The sequence below is a fragment of the Anneissia japonica genome, unplaced genomic scaffold (assembly GCF_011630105.1).
Source record: "Anneissia japonica isolate Jap-2015-1 unplaced genomic scaffold, ASM1163010v1 scaffold256_len832006_cov191, whole genome shotgun sequence".
Lineage (NCBI taxonomy): Eukaryota > Metazoa > Echinodermata > Crinoidea > Comatulida > Comatulidae > Anneissia > Anneissia japonica.
In genome coordinates, this window is record NW_022691310.1 from 484275 (window position 1) to 503282 (window position 19008).

General features: G+C 36.3%; 2 protein-coding genes across 2 annotated transcripts; one reads left to right on the forward strand and one right to left on the reverse strand.

Moving 5' to 3' along the window:
* The first annotated feature begins 1351 nt into the window (after positions 1-1351).
* On the forward strand, positions 1352-9892 carry LOC117100028. The gene is made up of 3 exons (XM_033239578.1): positions 1352-1626; positions 9355-9547; positions 9861-9892. The coding sequence occupies exons 1-3, from the start codon at positions 1525-1527 to the stop codon at positions 9890-9892; spliced, it is 327 nt and encodes a 108-aa protein (XP_033095469.1). The 5' UTR covers positions 1352-1524.
* On the reverse strand, positions 9789-14848 carry LOC117100039 (tRNA wybutosine-synthesizing protein 3 homolog). The gene is made up of 5 exons (XM_033239590.1): positions 14639-14848; positions 14035-14106; positions 13073-13171; positions 12207-12278; positions 9789-10160 (listed from the first exon to the last, which is right to left on the reverse strand). Exons 1-5 carry the CDS (start codon positions 14798-14800, stop codon positions 10023-10025), a joined length of 543 nt encoding a protein of 180 aa, XP_033095481.1. The 5' UTR covers positions 14801-14848; the 3' UTR covers positions 9789-10022.
* Positions 14849-19008: the final 4160 nt, after the last annotated feature.

The following is a 19008-nucleotide window of genomic DNA, read 5'->3' on the forward strand; positions in this document are numbered from 1 at the left end:
TGTGATCGGTTTCTGTCTCCAAAACCTGACTGAAAATCGGTCATATAATTATTCATGGAATTGTCATTGATTGCCTATCGAAAGATGGGTGAATTGTGAAGAATAGGACAGAATATTATTAATAGATTTTCTAGATGTGTTGCTAATTTGAACTAAAGACTTAATCGACTCTCACTACATTATTTATAATTTGTGAACTAAAACTTCAGCATGTTTACAGCGTTAAGGTGATACCTTACAGATTGTGACGCCATAATACTCATAATGCATTATTTGCTGTAAATATAAGTATCCTTAATCCTTCATTCCTGAATGGAGCTGTTTTACATTTACTGCACACTTCAAAAGCAAACACAAAGGATTGAAGTAAACACAACTGGTGACTGTTTCATTTGTCTCATTCAATGATTTGAGGCCCTAAATTTTGGAAATACCAAATGAATACCATCTATCGTACACTGAGCTTAGTTTATATCCCACTGAAACAAGAGCACCTTGTTGAAGTATATAGTAACAAAAATGCCACTGCAGAGTAAACCAGCCGTGTCAATAAAACGTTGGACTAAGTGAATAAACATGTATCTGAAACATTGAGACCAAAATCAAGTCTCTATTGACCATAATTTTAGAGACAAACGTTGAAAATCCTGTAAAAATAGGACCATGAAAGTTGCATATTCGGTACCGTAAAGTTTTATTAGAGATAATTTGAGCAATTAGAGTTGAGCTGAGTCTAGCGGTTTGCCAAGATAGGCCTATGAGAAATCTATATTTTCACCCCTCATTTGCACATTAATTTGTATGGTTGATGATTTCTGAAATTTCATCTCCGTTTCGTAACCCATTATTTGAAACTTTCTAGATTGCCTGTTTGGTGACGGAAATTTTTTAAAATCACCAAAACTGTGTGGAAGCCAGGGACAAAACAACGGGGACTTTAACATTTTCACAGTACCACAATGATCATCTCTGTTCTTCGCAGTGTCTCGGTGTGAAAACTAATGCTGTTTCACTATACGCAATGGCACAAGATTGGGAAAATCGAGTGTTTGTTTACACTATTTTGTTTCTATAGGCCTACTTTACTGATGCGACGGTAAATTGATTCTATGTGTGATTAAATCAATTCAGTTATATCCAAGTCCACACGCATAATGTGTAGCAACGCAGGATCCTTTATAAGTAATCAGGATTAATGACGACGTAACATTCAACGCAGACAAGCAAAAATACACGCGGAAAACGACAAAATTCTGCAGAGGGGTGAAGGTGGTTGATGTAACTACCGGAAGTATACGTCATGAAATATTTACGAAGCGAACAAAAAACTTCTTCGGTACTGTTGCAACATATTATGATTTACGACACAGACGGGTATAAAACGTCGTTAAATCCAGTACTTCACTCAATCGACCGTAGACACAGCACGATCAGACCTATAGATTTTACAAGGAACTGTCGCGATCCGTCATCAATAGTTTAAGTGAACAAGTTCTAGTTTAAATTTATAGGCCTAACGTTAACATGGCAAAGTCTTCAATACTTGCATGTTTTATTTTCGTCAGCTATTTTACTATCATTAGCTCCGCTAGTCTCAGATTTAGAAGAAGCACAGATGACACACAGGTAAGAATACTTTAAAACATTATGATGCTTTTTTCAAACTAATATAATACAAGTATTTACCATTTTAAATGTATGTAAGTAAAGGCATTGAATGTAAGTCTGCTATAGCTATCTTTAATCAAAAACTAAATGCGTGCTATACATTATATTTCTTTTATTCACCCGAGTGAGTTTTATTGAATGACATTTAATGAAATATCGTAACCGCAGTAGACTAGGATAGTACTAGTTCTGCCAATTTTTTTTTTATTTAGCTTTAGGCACGAGGGACAATGATACGTCAAACAGTGAACTTAATCACTCTTCGAAGTAACAAACCCTGTCACAAGATGCTTTACATAGACTAAGTCTCCTCACACTAGGGAGTGGAGTTTTTTTGGTCTTGACAACAAAATCCTGTTACCGTGACAGGAATTGAAGAAGTACCCTGGGATTGGAAAGCAAGCAATTTAACCACTAAACTAGTCAACTCCACTCCACTAGATATTAACGTTTCTGGGGCGGATGCAGAAGGGATGCAGACGGTGCGATCGCACCCCTTCTGCATCCCCATATCTGTCTCTTATACACATCTAGATGTGTATAAGAGACAGTGTTTACAGCGTCAGATTTGTCCCACTTAATACCAACAAAACTAACAGACAAACTTTTTAAAATTAAAAAATTATTAATAAATAAAAATTAACTTGAATACTAATATTTTATTTTTTGACTGAAAAATCATAAAATTATTTTTTTCTGAATTTATTGTCAATTTATTAGAATTACACCAACTGATATTTTTTTTAAATTCAATAATAATGTCTGATAAATCAAGAATGTTTTCTGTAAAAGAATGAAATAAATTAGTATCGTCGGCAAATAGACGAAAATAATTAAAAAAAAAAGTGATGAATTAGGAAGGTCATTTGATAAAAATTAAAATTTAAAAATACTGCCGTATCTTGCTATGAATTTGTAAATAATTATGATCGACAACCTACGTGGCTCTCTATCATAATAATATATTATGCTAAGACTAGAAATAAACATGAACTCAAATTCTATATATATATATATATATATATATATAAATGCTTTAAAATGTTTAACATTTGTTTGACCATAAGGTTTCTGAAATAATAGAAATATATTTACACATTTTTTCAAATGTGAATTAGTTGCTGTATAGGTTTAAGGCTCCATAAACGCAATGAACTAATACATAAACGCAATGAACTAATACAATAATTAAAATTTAATTATTGTATTAGCTCATTGCATTTAATAATCTATCTTAATGTGTTATTAATTTCCCATTAAAGAGACTTTCTCGTGTATGTGACGTCATGATTAATGTTTACCCATTCCTATGTTTGTTGAACTGACGTCCATACAGCTCTCCAACTTTTATTGTGCGGCATGCTTTGTGTACTGTTACGCTTGGTTTACACCGCACATATCCGACGCAACCACCACAAGGGAGTTGATGAGAACGCCAAACTCAATCTCTTGTTACGCAGCGTAAGCTTGGTTTCCATACAATCGCTACACGCTATCACCGACAGCTTTCGGTGATGCTGATTGGGCAGTCGAATCTTAGAGCCTTCCCGATTGCACTGAAAACACGGTAGTGACAGTTGTAGAGATTTTATGGAATCAGGCTTTACGGTTCAACATCTAACCATACGTGGTGGCGAGGTTTAGGCCTAGCGGGGCTTCCATTTTTGTAAGGCGTTTAAATTGTTATACGCATAAAAGTCAACTTTTTAAATGACAAACATCTATTTTTCATGAAAGTATGAACATTAACTTGAAGATAATCAGTAGCTTGCACCGTAATGTATACATGCTCATTTTATGAGAAAACAAATGAACACCTGCCACGTTTTATTTATCAGACTTCGCTAAGTTGCTATTTACAAATTTTTTTTTTAGCAAATAAAAAATAATCTTCATTTCATAAAGATTAAGTAATTATAAAAGCAACTTTTAAATAAAAGATTATAGTAGGTTAAGCTTTGTAAACGCCATAAATTAAGTAATGGGTACATTATTAATTTCCTATTGCTCAATCCTTCATTGGTTGTGATAATACGGTTTAACCTACTCAAACCAGCTTGGTTAGTACTAGAACGAGACGCGTTCAAGCCCTCCATGGTTCAAGCAACCATATATCGTTTTCGGTTTAAGCCATGCCAATTATGCGCAAACTGCAATGCGCTATGCCTTAGCTTTACCACACGATAAATAAGACGCGCACAGGACCAACACGTAGCTCAATCTTGCCATTGATAATCACTGCGTCGAAGCTCGTGTGAAGTAACGTGAGCATAATTATATTTGCACGTATGTTGTAAATTTAATTCTGACGGAAGGCTGTCTGAACATAGCCTTTGTCATAAGAGGGAACGCTTCTTGAGTTTGCGTAAAGCCGGTTGCGTCTCACGCTTGATAGTGTGAACGCAGCTTTACAGTAATACGCGCCTGCAGACGATTATACCATGACTGTACTCGCGAACATAGCTTTATTTCTGAAGGGATTCGAATTAATAATAAACATGTTTTCCCAATGTACATTAATACTGTAGTTATCTTTCATAGTCGGGATACACATTTCCATGTTAAATAGAAATATAAACGTAAACTTGTACAGTAATGTCGTTTTGTCGCGTTATATTCAAAGATGTACGGTATTGTCCCATGCTAAATACCAAAAAAAATAAACAAGTATTTTTTTAAATTAACTTGCCCATTTTGAAGTAACATAAAAGTTATCAACTTGAAAATAGAAATTAATGTATTTAAAAAATCTTTACCCATCAGTTTACAACGAAAAAAATGATAGAAACACTTCCAGGAATTGTTTATTATATTTATTATAATTTTTTGGTTTAAAAATCAGGGTACACATTTTTCAATAATTCAATAATTTTTATGCACAAGTTAATAATTTGTATGCTATTGCAATATGAGCACGTTTATTTCAAAATTACTTTTTATTGTTTGACTTTAGCAAGGGACAATACATCTTTAATAACGTTTACTGATTTGCTTTGTATAATTTTTGTTTAAATAAGTACAAAATTTATATGTTAACATGAACTAATGATAAAAGCTATACCGTAGTTTTTAGCTTTTAGCTACAGGTTGTAGTAGTGCAGTAATGATTGTGATGATATAATTTATGAAAATACAATATCGAGAATTTTTAGGTTCACAAAGGACTAACCTTATATCGAAGGACAAGTAGGTTTTTTTGATAGCTGATGCAATTGTCCAAAGTACACTCAAATAATGTGTAAGGACAATGTTTTTAATGCACACATTTCGGCATCTTTGATATATGAATTTAGATGAGCACGCACGTACATCAATGTGTTTATAGAATACGTTTCAAGTCTAACAATCAAGTCCTGTTTTCTTGTGATATTTTGATTGAGCATTCATTGAAATTAAAATTGAGTTTAAATAAAATCATTACATAATAATAACCCTTGGAATGGATTACATTAGAGCAATTAGACACAAGCAAACGCAAACAATGCTACTGCGCTTACACCACACCTTCAGTAGTATAGTGTGAACCACTTGAAATCATGCGTCTGAGTTGTTTGATACGTGTTCTCGCGTTAGTGTCAAAGCGCTTGTGGAGTTTGATGCGTGCTAGTGTGATATAAGCTTTTAGAATGTTATGTTACGTGCGTGAGAACTTAAGGTTGTCATACATTGCCGATAACATGTGCTTTGGGACCATCAGCATGTGTCAGTGTGTTGAGACTATAACTGTGTGTTCATTTGGACTATGCAAACATAATTGGATCTAATTTCATTCGACCATAATTTGCAAACATCATTTTGACCATACAGTACACCAGAGCATATGCATTGGGACTACATAGATGAATAAGTCGAGACAATAGACAGTTTTCGCCACACGACGGTAACCTTAACGTTAACGAATGACGTCATGATTTATTCATCTTGCGTTACGGAGTACGTTAATTTCAGGATTTTACGTACTCGACGTACGTTAGTTTGCGCATGCGTATTTCGATTTGTTTACAAAAGGGGTGGAGCTATCGCGCTGCATGTTGGGTACGGGTACTAAGGTTAAAGTTAAGGTTAACGTCGTGCAGCGAAAAATACCTAATACAACTTTGCGTGTACAATATTGAGATCATACATACAGCAGTATGTTCATTTGGACCATGTAAATATCATTGCGACCCAGCAACCTCATGTTCAGTTGGACCATGCGAACATTATTGAGAACACGTCATACAACAACGGCAGTTTTGCATCTGGTGCTTAACCCTTCTCATTTATTTTGCAATTCGACTCTTCTTAAACTCTCCAGTGGCTGCGCCAGAAATTTCCCGTCAACGGGAACAAGGTCCTCGACAGAATTTTTAAGGCCCCCGATGGGAATTACCAAGTTTCCCGACAGGCCGGGTCCAAAGTTAACTTAGCCCCGTAATTTTTGGAGTAAATTCTAAGATTAACAAATGTGTATGACCAGAAATGATACCATCAGACTGTAAAAAATTCTTCATTAAAGCTTCACCGACGAAAGTCACAGTAAATTGACTGAATTTCTACTTGCATGAAAATAAACGTTACACAAATTCGATGTGTCAAGGGTTCACGTGTCAATACAATCTCTGTGTCGAAATCTGTATCTATACCGCTATGTGCATGGCGATGTGTGTATGACTCTGAAATTGTGTCCATACTTATAATGCCAACATACATAATGACGTGTATCCATCCAACTATACACTAATGTATCGAATTCGTGTGCATGTAACCACATGATGTATATGTGTTGGTGAATGCGTGTAGGCCTATGGTTGTCAACATGTACAGTAAATAAGTTGCATTCAAAAGTTTTGCCAGTTTTTATATAATTAGAATTGGCATATTGACGTTAGTACAACACATGGTCTAATTGACTGAAATCGAAGACACGGCTTTGTCTGTCCTCATTTAAGAAAATGTTAGAACAAGAGATAAAGAATTAATGAACAGTCTTTCCCGATTATGAACGAATGACATTCGTGCTCAACTGAAAACTGTCGCAGACACAAGGCTTTTTAAATATCTCTTAATCAATCAACTGCACGAAGTTTGCAAGTAAAACAATTAAGAATCTAAATGTGAAAAAAGCAACAATAAGTAGTAATTTGCACCGACAGCTGATGAAAGTGGAGTCTTAAGAAGATTGACCCGGTATCTTAGCATTCAAAAACATTCACTCGATTACTAGGCCTAAGGCAGACTGTTTCAATCAGTGTTGGAAGTTATTCGTCAAGCTCAGTAGACTTAGAAAAATAAAACAATAAAAAGAAATAAAAGGAAGGGAAAAAAAACATAAATTTATGCCGATGAATAATGTATTATTTAAATAATGATGACAACGGTCAAATTAACATGACAACACGTTTAAAGTTCACATAACCATGTGTATAATAACATATTATTACAATGTGTAGAAGTTTAAAGTAGAACTGTAATAATCTGTCTAATTTATCAATACTGTACTCGACAGTATTTCTTACATTAATAAATATTCAATCACTTGTGATAGAATTCAATTGAATATACAGTACATATTTATAGCTTATTATGCTTATTGATATTTTCAATTCATTTAGATTTACTGTATATGAGTGCTCAATATTAATTTCAACGAATCTTGATTATTTACATTTACGAAGTAAGATATGCCTAAAGCTTTTTGACAAGAGGCGTTCCATACGATTAGTTTGAACTTTTCCAACCGGGCCTTCGATTCTATCGATCATGCTCTTCTAACGGTTAAAACATTACTGATATAAGATGGAGTGTTTTGAATTAAGTCAGATTAAAATGTACCTCAGAAACAAGTTTTCATGTTATGATTTAATAGGTAGTGTTTTTTTTTTGTCAGAGATTTGCCGTATCAGCTTAAGCGTTCTCAAACCGTCTCCGATTGTCCTCTTAATGTTTATTATGTTTAGACCTACTAACATCCAACATTCTTTCCTTTATTTAGGCCTATCATTTGATTTCATTTATTCCATTTCATCTATTTATTAAACTACAATTTACATGATCAAAGTAGAATAGAATCTCCATAACCAATGACGGGCGAATAAATTTCAGTAGTAGTTCCTTCCAAATACCATGGTAATTTTTTTTTTCAAAAAGAATAATTAATTATAGATCCATAGGTATTTCACTCGAAATCCCATTACTATTCTTAATATTGACTCACACGGCATCTCCTAAACCCGTCTACTCCCGGATTCTGAAAACCACCTATCCAACATAATTCCTATTTTTTTATGAAAGGTTTAAAATTGAAAACACTTAAAAGTGATTAAAAAAAATAAAACTATCGATAGATAATCTAAAAATAATTCAATCGATAAGCCATTCCTATATGTCTGCGCCAACCGTATATAGTAGGCCCCCTATGTATGAAGATGTATGCTCATCATCCAAATACGCGACCATTTACTGGTAGTTGTTTGATTGCATTTCCCAATGATCGTGGTGACTATAATTGATAGAAAAATGCTTTACTTATCAGATGCACAAATCTTGTTGTAGGTTGTTTTGCAATAATATTGATTGAACAGTCAGACTGTCTGCTAAAATGTACAATAATAACGAAGGTTTAATATCTAACCATTAGATAACATAATCTGCAATAGGCAATAAGATAATGAGAATGTCTAAATATAGTCTACGCATGCCCAGGAAATAACATTGTTCGGTTTTTACATGTTTTACTTATTGATACTTACGGTACTTCGCTACCACGCTATTTTAGTACGCAATAGTGCATGGCACACCTAGGGAGACTTAAGTATAGGACAGACATTTTTATTGCCCGGAAGTTTACCGTTAGCACACATACTATAATAATTAATATCACTACATTACGTATTGTTATTACTAGGCACATCTTTGACCTTTGCTTGGGTCAAATTTGAAGATCAAGGCATGGCAAGTGACCGAAGTGGAGGGTAGAAAAACTCATAGTAATAATAAAATTACAGTAATTAAGAAACTAGAAGAGGGAAAATGGCTTTTAGTAACAATATTAACGATAATGGCAATATGAACAACAATAAAAGCTTCAATCTGTGTTAGTAATAATAAAGTTATTACACTAGTTAGTTTTGTGGATGATAGTGCGTATGTAGACTAGACTGATTCGGTATAAATATCTACGGACTCATTAATAATTGTCGCTATATTATGTATGGCATCTTACCAATCGTCAAGCCGAGCCACAGTGCGTCGTACAACGGTCGTATGACCGTCGGCCGACGACTTTATATCCACTCTCCGGAGGTTGACGACGCGATACCGCCTGCTGATTGCCAGCAGGCAGAGCGGATTGTTACAAAAAACGATCCGCTGTGCGCGTCTCGTCGCTTTGCGTTCCCTCTATGAAAGCATATTATAAAGCATTTACTAACAAATTATATTACCGTATTGCAAAGCAAATCTATAAGCATGTTTTAAATTGTATTGTGTATTTATTTAATTTATATATTTTGTTAAGATGGCCTTCAGAGAAAGACCCTTCCAGGTCTCTATGTTAATTCTCGACCATAGTAAACGTTCGCTTATTTTGTTATGTATTTTTTTTTTTTTTATTGTTATTGAATTAAATATGGAATCGCGTCGGCCTACGGCATTCAGCGCAATGTGTGTCCAGCTTAATTGGGTGTATTTATTTTGTTTCAACAGTTACCGGATGCCATGTTACAGCTTCTTCAGAGGTATGACATCGATGATAATATTGAACCAGTCGGGGGTCTAACAGACGGCGAAAACCAAGACCCTATAATTACAGACAACCGTTTTCTCTACGATTTGCCTTTAAACTTGTGGCCGTACGGTAAATTAGAAGATAGACTTCCGATTTCAAGGACGAGAAAACGTAAGTGCGTAGGCCTACTCTAGTTAACACTGTTAAATCATATATAAATCATCAAAGAAAGGTAAATACAGTGTTCGAATAAAGGACATATATATATATATATATTGAGAGCTATGCTACACGATGTATTATTATGTCCTTTATTATACAGTACCTTTCTGTAAATTTAAACTTATATAAATTCGACTCCATGACTTTTCAATGCCGTCCATGTAGACGCTTAACCAACTGGGTTACTATTAAAGGCTTTGGTGTGAGGTTCAAATCCAATTGAATGTACAGTATTTGATTTCACACTCTATAATGTATGCAGATACAACACCAGTATTCAATGAACACATGTAAAACAGAGATCAATCTGATGGGCCATAATATTCACACTTTTTTCAATGATTATGTAATTGCAGATACTAATAATATTCAGTGGTATAGTAATATCACAATATTCTCTATGTACAATATATATAACTTGTTGTTACCTATCAATTCGCTTGAAGTTTTCTTTCATTTTCTCATTGGCTAACTCAGTTATATGATGTAGATATTCAGTATTTATTAGTAATCTGCCCTCCTTTGACAATGGAACTTCCAGCCCATGTGTGCTGCGTATTGCCTTAATAAAGAATTAAAAAGAATCATTAAGTTTTGTATTCGTCAAAAGCTTAAAATACTAATTTAATTTAAATTATTTATTTCTTATGACTTAGTGGAACTAAAGCACATGGTTCTTGATTGCCCAAAATGCCTCAGATTTTATTTCCGAATGTCTAGAAAACCAAATTTTTGTGGGGAAATGCCCCGAACCCCTTGGGTAGTGCTGTCTCGATTGGTCCCCCTTTCGGACATCTCTGGATCTGCCCCTGATTGCTGTGGATCTCAACCACTTTAGATTTTCCTTTTTTGCTCCCCTTACAAAATTGAATCTTTTTTTGCTGGGTGTCCTACAGGAGTTGTACTACAGTTTTAATGTGCATTATTCAGGGATGTAGCTATAGGAAACTAAGTGTAGGTGGTTTACATTTTAAGAGTTGGTGGGTGAAACATTGGTAAACTCTAAATAATAAGAGTGGACTTTAAGGATGGACAAGGAGGTTAATAAAGGTGGCTGAAGGGCCATGAAATTAGCTTTAGACTGGGTGGCATGCTTTAAGGCTGGGTGGGCCCGCCCACCATGCATTATTCAATGTTCTTTGAGTCTGGTACATCGCAGACTAATCTAAGGTGTGCAGTGTGTGAGCCAAATTTGGCCCATGAAGGAATTTATTCTGGCCCATAAGAAAAAATAAAATACCTAATATTTTTGTTAATAAAGTGAAGACCAAAATGCAACACTGTGCCATTTTTAAGGGGAGACCCCACCAAGATCTAGAACTAAATCTGTTGCTTCTCAGTCTCTGGACCCAGTCGACAGCCTTAAACAAACTCTATTTTACAGAAAAAGGCTGTATCGATTATGGGCCTTAAGCATTAAAAATCTCTCAATTGTGTCACAATCTCCACCTCCTGGACCACCTCCACAAGTTCTGGGACATTACCTAAAGTCGGGACATTACCTAAAGTCGGGAAATCTTGGTGCCACTACTGTTTTTTTTTGTGATTACACAAGCAAGAAATATTAAAACATAGAGTGTCGTCTTCTTTTGCCAAAATATTAAATCAATACTATGACTGCAATAATTATAATGAATGTAGTATCCTAATATTGTACTGGAGTATAATTTAAAATAGAATATAATTTGAAATTTCCAAAAACCTTCAAGGTCTTTGCAGACGGCAAGTGGTTTTGGCCCGAGTATCTCAGAGTTTCACTTTAGGTCTATAAAGTACAACTCGGAGATCATCTATCTTTGTCCTGTGAAAGCAACTTAACAAATAATTTGGCTTTCATAGATAAATTAAAAACCACGGTTGTATACCATGTTTTCAGGAATTCAAAGACAGTCTGTCAGATATGGTTTGATCTTGTTGAGACGAGTCCTTTTCAGTGCATTGGTTTTTGAACGTTCTGATTTTAAGTAACCTGTTATTACAGCATGTTGCTCTAAAATAACTGGTAAGTGTACCAGCCCTTCAGGCATCTGATTCCATCAGAACCAGACTTCTGCGAGGGCCGATGTTCATATACAGCCATTTTGGTAAAATTACACTTTTTGTAATGATGTAAACAGAAATGGATCCAGGACTTTTCTTTAAAGAGAATTCAAAATATATATAATATTGTTCAAATTCTTTATTCAGGAAGAAATGTTAGGGAATTTTTAATGTCCTCTAATCTAAAGCGATAGTCATTGCATTTTTGGTACAAGTTATTATTTGGAGATGTCAGCATTTGGATCTGGTTTCTATCAAAATAGACATTCAATAATTTACTGTACTACTGATGCTAGATTAATTCCAAGCTGGAAGTGGGTAATAAAGTTGTGTATTGCTTGATTATTTATTCAAAAGTGTTTCCAAGCAATAGGGCAAAATTACATGACCAATATTACATTTATGCAAAAATAGAAATTGAAGTTTGCTTGTTTTAAACTGTTGACGTCACAGATGTACAGATGCACATGCATGGATGACTGCAAAGATTTCTATTGCTTTACAGCACAGGAACCAAAAACGTTAACATAATTCATGGTTGTGTGATGAAAAGCATCAAGATACCTACCAACATGATTTTGCCTCTTTTTCCAATTGATATGCCAGAGTTTCTGAACCCAGAGGCTATTGCAGCCTCATGCTTAAAAAAATGATGAAAATATTTAAAGCATTTTATAAAAATAATAAAGAAAGATATTTTTACCAGACTAAATTCATTTAAAATCATAATCAAAGTGTATAAAAATAAGTTACATAAACATTAAATTGCCTAAATCATAAAAAGCAGAGAAGACAGCATCACTGCTCTATTTGCTGGCCCTTTGAAGTCTTCAGGTACAGCAACACATTAAAGCAGTTGCTGCTAGGGTATACAGTTAAATTTTATAAAAATAATAAAGAAAGATTTTTTTACCAGACTAAATTCATTTAAAATCATAATCAAAGTGTATAAAAATAAGTTACATAAACATTAAAGTGCCTAAATCATAAAAAGCAGAGAAGACAGCATCACTGCTCTATTTGCTGGCCCTTTGAAGTCTTCAGGTACAGCAACACATTGAAGCAGTTGCTGCTAGGGTATACAGTTTCTTCAGGGGTAACCGGGTATGCAGTTTCAGTTTTACAGTAGCTTGGGTATGCAGTTGTAGCTAGCTAAGTTATGCCTAGGGTATGCATTTGTAGATATACCTTTGGTATGCAGTTCTAGCTAGAGTACGCAGTTCTAGCTTCGGTATGCACTGCCTTGCTTCCTTTGGTCTACATTGATATGGTAAGTTCCTATGTCTTAAATTAAAGGTATTAAATCATTTAATCGAATGTGTAGACAGCTCCCAAAAAAGGATGCTCTTATGTTGAAATAAAATAAATGATTACGTAAATGTATAAAAGTACAATTAATAGCACCTTTGTTAATTATAATTAAAAATGACATACCATAACTCTGGCATTCTGTATAGCTGAACACTGTACATGTAAAATGAATGGTTCAAATTTGAAGAAGGCATCACCAGTGATTTTTGACATACAAGACTCCTGTAAAGAGACTAATGAAAACTTCAGCCATCTACTAGTACTATTAATGATGAAGAGGGTGTGTTATATTAGGAAATACTTTGTTGATTGGTTAGAATGTTGAAGGAAAGAATGATGAGGTGTCAGCAAGGGGAAATGTGTCATAGGGTCATACAGTAAACCTCGGTATTCAACCTATTGTTAGGAATCAGGCTGCGAGTGCATCTTTGTTTCTGGGCATCAAGAGGTGCCTATTCTTAAGATTAGCTCACCTTAGCCCCAGCCGTGATGGGGCCGAGTTAGGTGGAAACCCATTTTTGGCCTCTCACCTGCGGTTTATGGCCCTGTCACATTTGTTAACTACTTGAGTAATTTTTAACTACTTGAGTGAATTTCTTTATGTATGTTCAGCAAATTTCTAATGGTATGGTAGGGGACACTGGGGTGCAAATTCTTTTTTGTTGTTGTTGTAAAACAAGGCCTATTATGTTAAAAATTATCATCATCTTATAAACGAAAGCGTTCTTATTTAGGCATTTAGTATGATGTCTTGTATAAAAAGGAATGGGAATTTGGAGGAAGTACCCAATGTCAGCATGCCCCTGGCTGCAATAGAATGAAACGGGCCATTAGCTCAAAAAGGTTGAATACCCAGTCAGTAGGACAAAAGTCAATGTTAACATTGCTTTATCCTCATGGTCAGCATCTTCATCAATTCAATTACTGTATCTTAAACTGTCACCATTATTGGCGTCACATCTGCCGTAGTCGCCGTCTCTACTGTTATCGTCCTCATAGTCATCATGATCTTCATCATCATCTTCTCTTTTCTCTACAGTAGCAGTGTATTGTTGAAATATCTGAAGAAAACACTATTTTGTTACCAGTTCTTGATTAGATCCATAACTATGTGTTACATAAAGCCATTCACATCCTTTCTTCTGAACTCCATTTTTCTTTAAAAGATAGAAAACTGATGAAAATATTTGTGGGACTCAGATCATTGCAGGTATCTTAGCCTACAAAACAGGTATGCATTATTCGTCTTAAATGTGGGGGGAATTGTCTCCTGTCCCCCAACGCCCATGCCTTGTTGGGGGTGGGGGTGCATGCTCTTGTGCTGTCTACAATACAACAGCAACACAAGCATCTTGTAATTATCACTAAGGTAAGAATCACTAAGGTAAGAATCACAAGGGACAGAACAGAAGCACTCTATCTTTATTAATTATTAAAACAAATTATAAATAAAATAAATAATATTGATTACTTGCAGAAGATGAGGTTGGTCTTGCTTTGGAGCAGTAAAGAGAGGCCCTCTAGCGATCAGTCAATACAAGGTAACTATAGTGTGTGGGCAATGCGTTTAGTCAGGCCTAGGCCCCTGCACTTTAGTGGGCTAGTGACTACGCCTAGGGAGGGTGATTCGTGACTAGTCTGGAGGCCTAGGCCTAGCTTGTAATTTGTACGGTCACCGCTTGTACTTACCTCTTGGAAGACACATATACGACCAGAGCATGAACTAGTTGTGAAATACGATGAAGATGAGTTTATTTTATCTACTAAAGGAACAATTGCATCGTCAATTGAACCTTTCTTACTTAAATCAATAACTTTCTGTCTCGATTGCTTTGCTTTAGAAAAATCCATTTCATTAGGCCTGGGCACTGTCACAGGCTGCCTGTCTGTAGAGTAAACAAACACACACACACGTGAAAGCAGCAGCACTAAGTTTGCTGCCACCTATAATAATGGCCATAGCGTAATAATTGTTGTTTGAAATCGACACTTTTACAACAGTGGCAAACTTATTTACGTCCTAAAAAAAAGGGGGGTGGGGGGGGGGAGAAAGGAAGAAAGAAAAAACTAACGTCACCAAAACATAGCAAATCTAAAATCTAAGAGATAAACAACAAATATATAGAAGATTTTATAAAAGTAAACATTAAAACATTGACGGTGAATGAATGCACTTTGTTCTCCACTTGAAGTCGAGTCATTGGCATTGCTTTTTAACATTGCTTATATTAGCCCTTATTCAAAATTAAATTGTTATGTATATTTTTTTGTATAGGCCCTTAATATATGGTGCTATATTATTTTGTTTTAGTATTTTGTATTAGTCAATATCCAATACTCAATAAACTTTATTTGTCATATATACATGTACAGTACAATGAAATTCGATGTGCTTCCTTAATTAACAATTGTTTTTCTTTTATTTCAAAATTACAATATTATATTTGTATATATTTAATAAACTTTTCACTAAGCGCAGTGAAGGAAATGAGCCAACTGATGACAATCACTCTTTTACGGCTCGTGGCTTTATAATTGTTAGGGAATGATTATAATGTTTTTCATTCATTTAGATATATTTTTATTTTTTATTTTATTTTATTTCAATTCGCATTCAACAGCGGGTGGCCCGCTACTTACAGAATGGAAACAAAAAACATATACAAATAAACAGGTGCAAGTGACAATAAAGACTACGAAACTTATTCTAGTAGTAGTAGTAGTAGAGTCGGTTCGCTTACTGAGCTCTGATTGGTTGCGCATTTTTTCGCTTCGCAAAACTCCGATATGTGAAGCCGACGCTTGATTCGCGCGAATAAACTCGCCTAGTGGATTATTCGCGCGAATCGAAAGCGTCGTTCATGCGCATGCGCATTTACATTTCTCTCGGAGTTTTCGCTTCAGCGAAATTGGTAGTACCGTTTCTACTTTTTGCGAAGCGAAAATCTTCGCAACCAATCAGAAATCAGGAACCGAACCGACGCCTTTGATTCGCGCGAATAAATTCGCCTAGTCGAATAGCCGGTTTTCCACTTGGTTTTCCAATAGACGAATTTATTCGTGCGAATCGAAAGCGTCGGTTCATGCGCATGCGTGTTCACATTCCTATCGGAGTTTTTGCGAAGCGAAAAAATGCGCAACTAATCAGAGCTCAGAAAGCGAACCGACGCTTTGATTCGCGCGAATAAATTCGCTTAGTGGAAATCCAGCTTCAGCATCAACACAAACCGATCGATTTACGAAAGTAGGTCTATCTACTCAATAGCCACCTTTATCGCATTGATATTACAATACATTCCTCTAACAATATAATCCAACGTGATGTAGATACCATTTCGTGATCATTGTATTAGATTTCGATTGATTACCAATATTATACCTGGTTGTAAGTCTCTTTCTATACATCCCCATGATCAAAACAAAGAGGTCTTATAATTTCAGAAAGAAACAACATGGGTATTATACTAAACAGACCTGTTCGCCGTATCCAGGATGCCAGGGGAGGGTGTGATGGTGTGTGAAAATGTTCAGTTCAGTGGCGTAATCACCTCCTCTATTAAAGTTAACTAATGTCAATAGATACAGGCCAGGGTTTTCTGGGCGTGAGGTCCATAGTCGAAGCCCCGGTGGGGTCGGCGAAACTCCCAAAGCAAGAGGATTTTTGTGCTTTATAGGTCTAAATGCTATAAAAGCAGATATGTTTGAAAATGTCTATGTCTGGGTGGGTTTGCAGTGCATTAGTTGCGTTGGAGGACTTATTTGGGAAATTTAAAGAGGGGGTTTCTCCAAAAAAGAGGGGGGTTTGCAAGAAAAGTGGGTTCTCCCGAACCATAAAACCCCCCTGGATACGGGCTTGTAATAAGATTATTGTGTTGATGATTTTAAACAAAAATAAAATGCTGTGACGGGCCCTCCTACTGTTCATGTGGGGAGGGGTCTAAAAAAAAAGGTCTCAACAGGCACCGAAAGATGTTCTTTTAATTCAAAATTTGCCATATGCCGTATACTCGCGTCAAAGCTAGCCTGTTTTCCACTTGTGAATTTATTCATGCGAGTCGAAAGTGTCTGTTCATCATGCGAAGCGAACAAAGTGCGCAACCAATCAGAGTTCAGGAACCGAACAATATACCAGAACTCAAAAATATACTGTACAATTTTCAAATGGGTCCGACTATCTGGATCTGGATCTGGATGTATACACCTCAACGACCCTAAAAGCAAAGATACTAGAAATACAAGATAGAGTTCTCCACACAAAAAAAGTGTTCCACCGTGTTCCACCGAAATGCATGGTGGGAATACGAAAAATGGTACGCCCCCTACAGCTGGATCTAAATACACATCTAGATGTGTATAAGATCTAAAAAAACTTGTGCCAAACTTTCGTTACCAAGTCGTCGCGTATTTTATTACCAATTCTGAACAAAGATACTAGATATAAAAACAAACTGGAATAGACACTCAGACAGTGACATTGGTGAATACATAACCTCCTTGGTGGCGGTAGAAATCGTTGCTATTATCCAAATAATACACAAAACAATTAAAGCATAATATCATGAATCAGTAAAGAATAAAACAACAATACAGCGCAGAATCGCATGGCCGGACGCACTCTTAGTGAAACAGTTTTCCTCCATTAGTGGAAAAGGAAGGGCGCCTTTTGCGTCTGGATATACTTAGCAACAGAAGGGCGCCCTGTACGTTGGGCACGAAGTATAGGAAACTCTATCTTGTATTTCTAGTATCTTTGCTAAAAGCAAAGATCTTATAAACACAAGATAGCGTTCTCCGCGATTTACGCGTAACAAATAGAAGCGTCGATTTGGCGCAGAAAAGTAATCACTTTTGGGAGAGGGCGTCCTAATCGTTGCCATGGATCTGAGATAGGGTGTTCGCGTTACGCCATAAGTTCGTTACCAAGTACGTTAATTTTGTTCATTATGTTCTAAAGAGAGGGCGCATTGTAAATCGGACGCTTCGTGCGGCGTACGCTATGGTCAGAGCGGTCAAGGTTCAAAAGTTTTCAATTTTGCAAGAGGGCGCTTTTCATGCATTATTACAGAATTTGCACCCGTAAATCGCGAGAATTCTATCTTGTGTTTATAAGATCTTTGGAGCAAAGCGAGAAGCGGTTGTGGCACTGCAGCTTAGCGTAGCGCATGCAGCAGATAGGAACTCTAGCGTATCGTCGGATATAGCAATCTTGAACTTTTCTTGCCTTAGGCTACGTTCAGACTTGGAGATAAGCCAGGCTTGAGTTAAGCCTGGCTCAACGTTAAGCCCGGCTCAACTTTGCCGGGCGTTCAGACTAGCGGGTTTAGCCAGGCGTGAATTTGCATAATAATGAACCGTAACCAGGAAACGTGTTTCAAAACATTGCTCGCGAAACGTACGTTACGCTCGCTCACAGCGTACGTAATTGAATGCTGATTGGTCATTTTGTTACCCGGAAGTCAACGCAAGACCCACGCCTCCACCACCCCGCAACGATTAAAGCCCGGCTTAGAAAAGTTAAACACGGTGGCACGCCAGGCCTTGTTACTATAGGAACACAGCCCAGCTTGAGATAAGCCACACAGGCTACGTTCAGATTTGGAGATAAGCCCGGCTTGAGATATGCCACCTAGTTCAGACTGGCAGGTGGATAAACCCGGTGAGTTGAGCCGGGTTTATCCACCTAGTCTGAACTAGGCCATAGTCACTCATGACAAATTTCGCACTTCTGTTTTGCACAGCTTCGATTCTTGGATTAATTGTTTAGTAAAGGGATCTCATTAACCAGTCTCGGTCTAACCATGGAGGTATTATTGAGAAGGAGATCACTCGGCAACAGATCCCTTTGACGCGACAAACCTATGTGTTCCCCGCTTTTGGATCGCGCGCGGGCGTATTACCCTGTAATTCACATTTTTTCGTTAGCAACAACTTGGCAACGACATGCATTTATACGCTTCCAGCTAGGCAGTTGTGCAATAAAACGTTTGATTTTAACCCATTAAATATCTTTATAATGAACAATGTTCCCCTGATTAGATTTTTTCGGGCTTTTGGTATGC

Coding starts and splice junctions, on each gene's coding strand:
- LOC117100039 (XM_033239590.1), bottom strand. CDS start 14,800: ATGGATTTTTCTAAAGCAAAGCAATCGAGACAGAAAGTTATTGATTTA. Junction 13,172..14,034: donor ATGGATCTAATCAAGAACTG/GTAACAAAATAG, acceptor GTCTCTTTACAG/GAGTCTTGTATGTCAAAAAT. Junction 10,161..12,206: donor AAAGAGGCAAAATCATGTTG/GTAGGTATCTTG, acceptor TTCTTTATTAAG/GCAATACGCAGCACACATGG.
- LOC117100028 (XM_033239578.1), top strand. CDS start 1,525: ATGGCAAAGTCTTCAATACTTGCATGTTTTATTTTCGTCAGCTATTTT. Junction 1,627..9,354: donor GAAGCACAGATGACACACAG/GTAAGAATACTT, acceptor TTGTTTCAACAG/TTACCGGATGCCATGTTACA. Junction 9,548..9,860: donor GATTTCAAGGACGAGAAAAC/GTAAGTGCGTAG, acceptor TAATGTATGCAG/ATACAACACCAGTATTCAAT.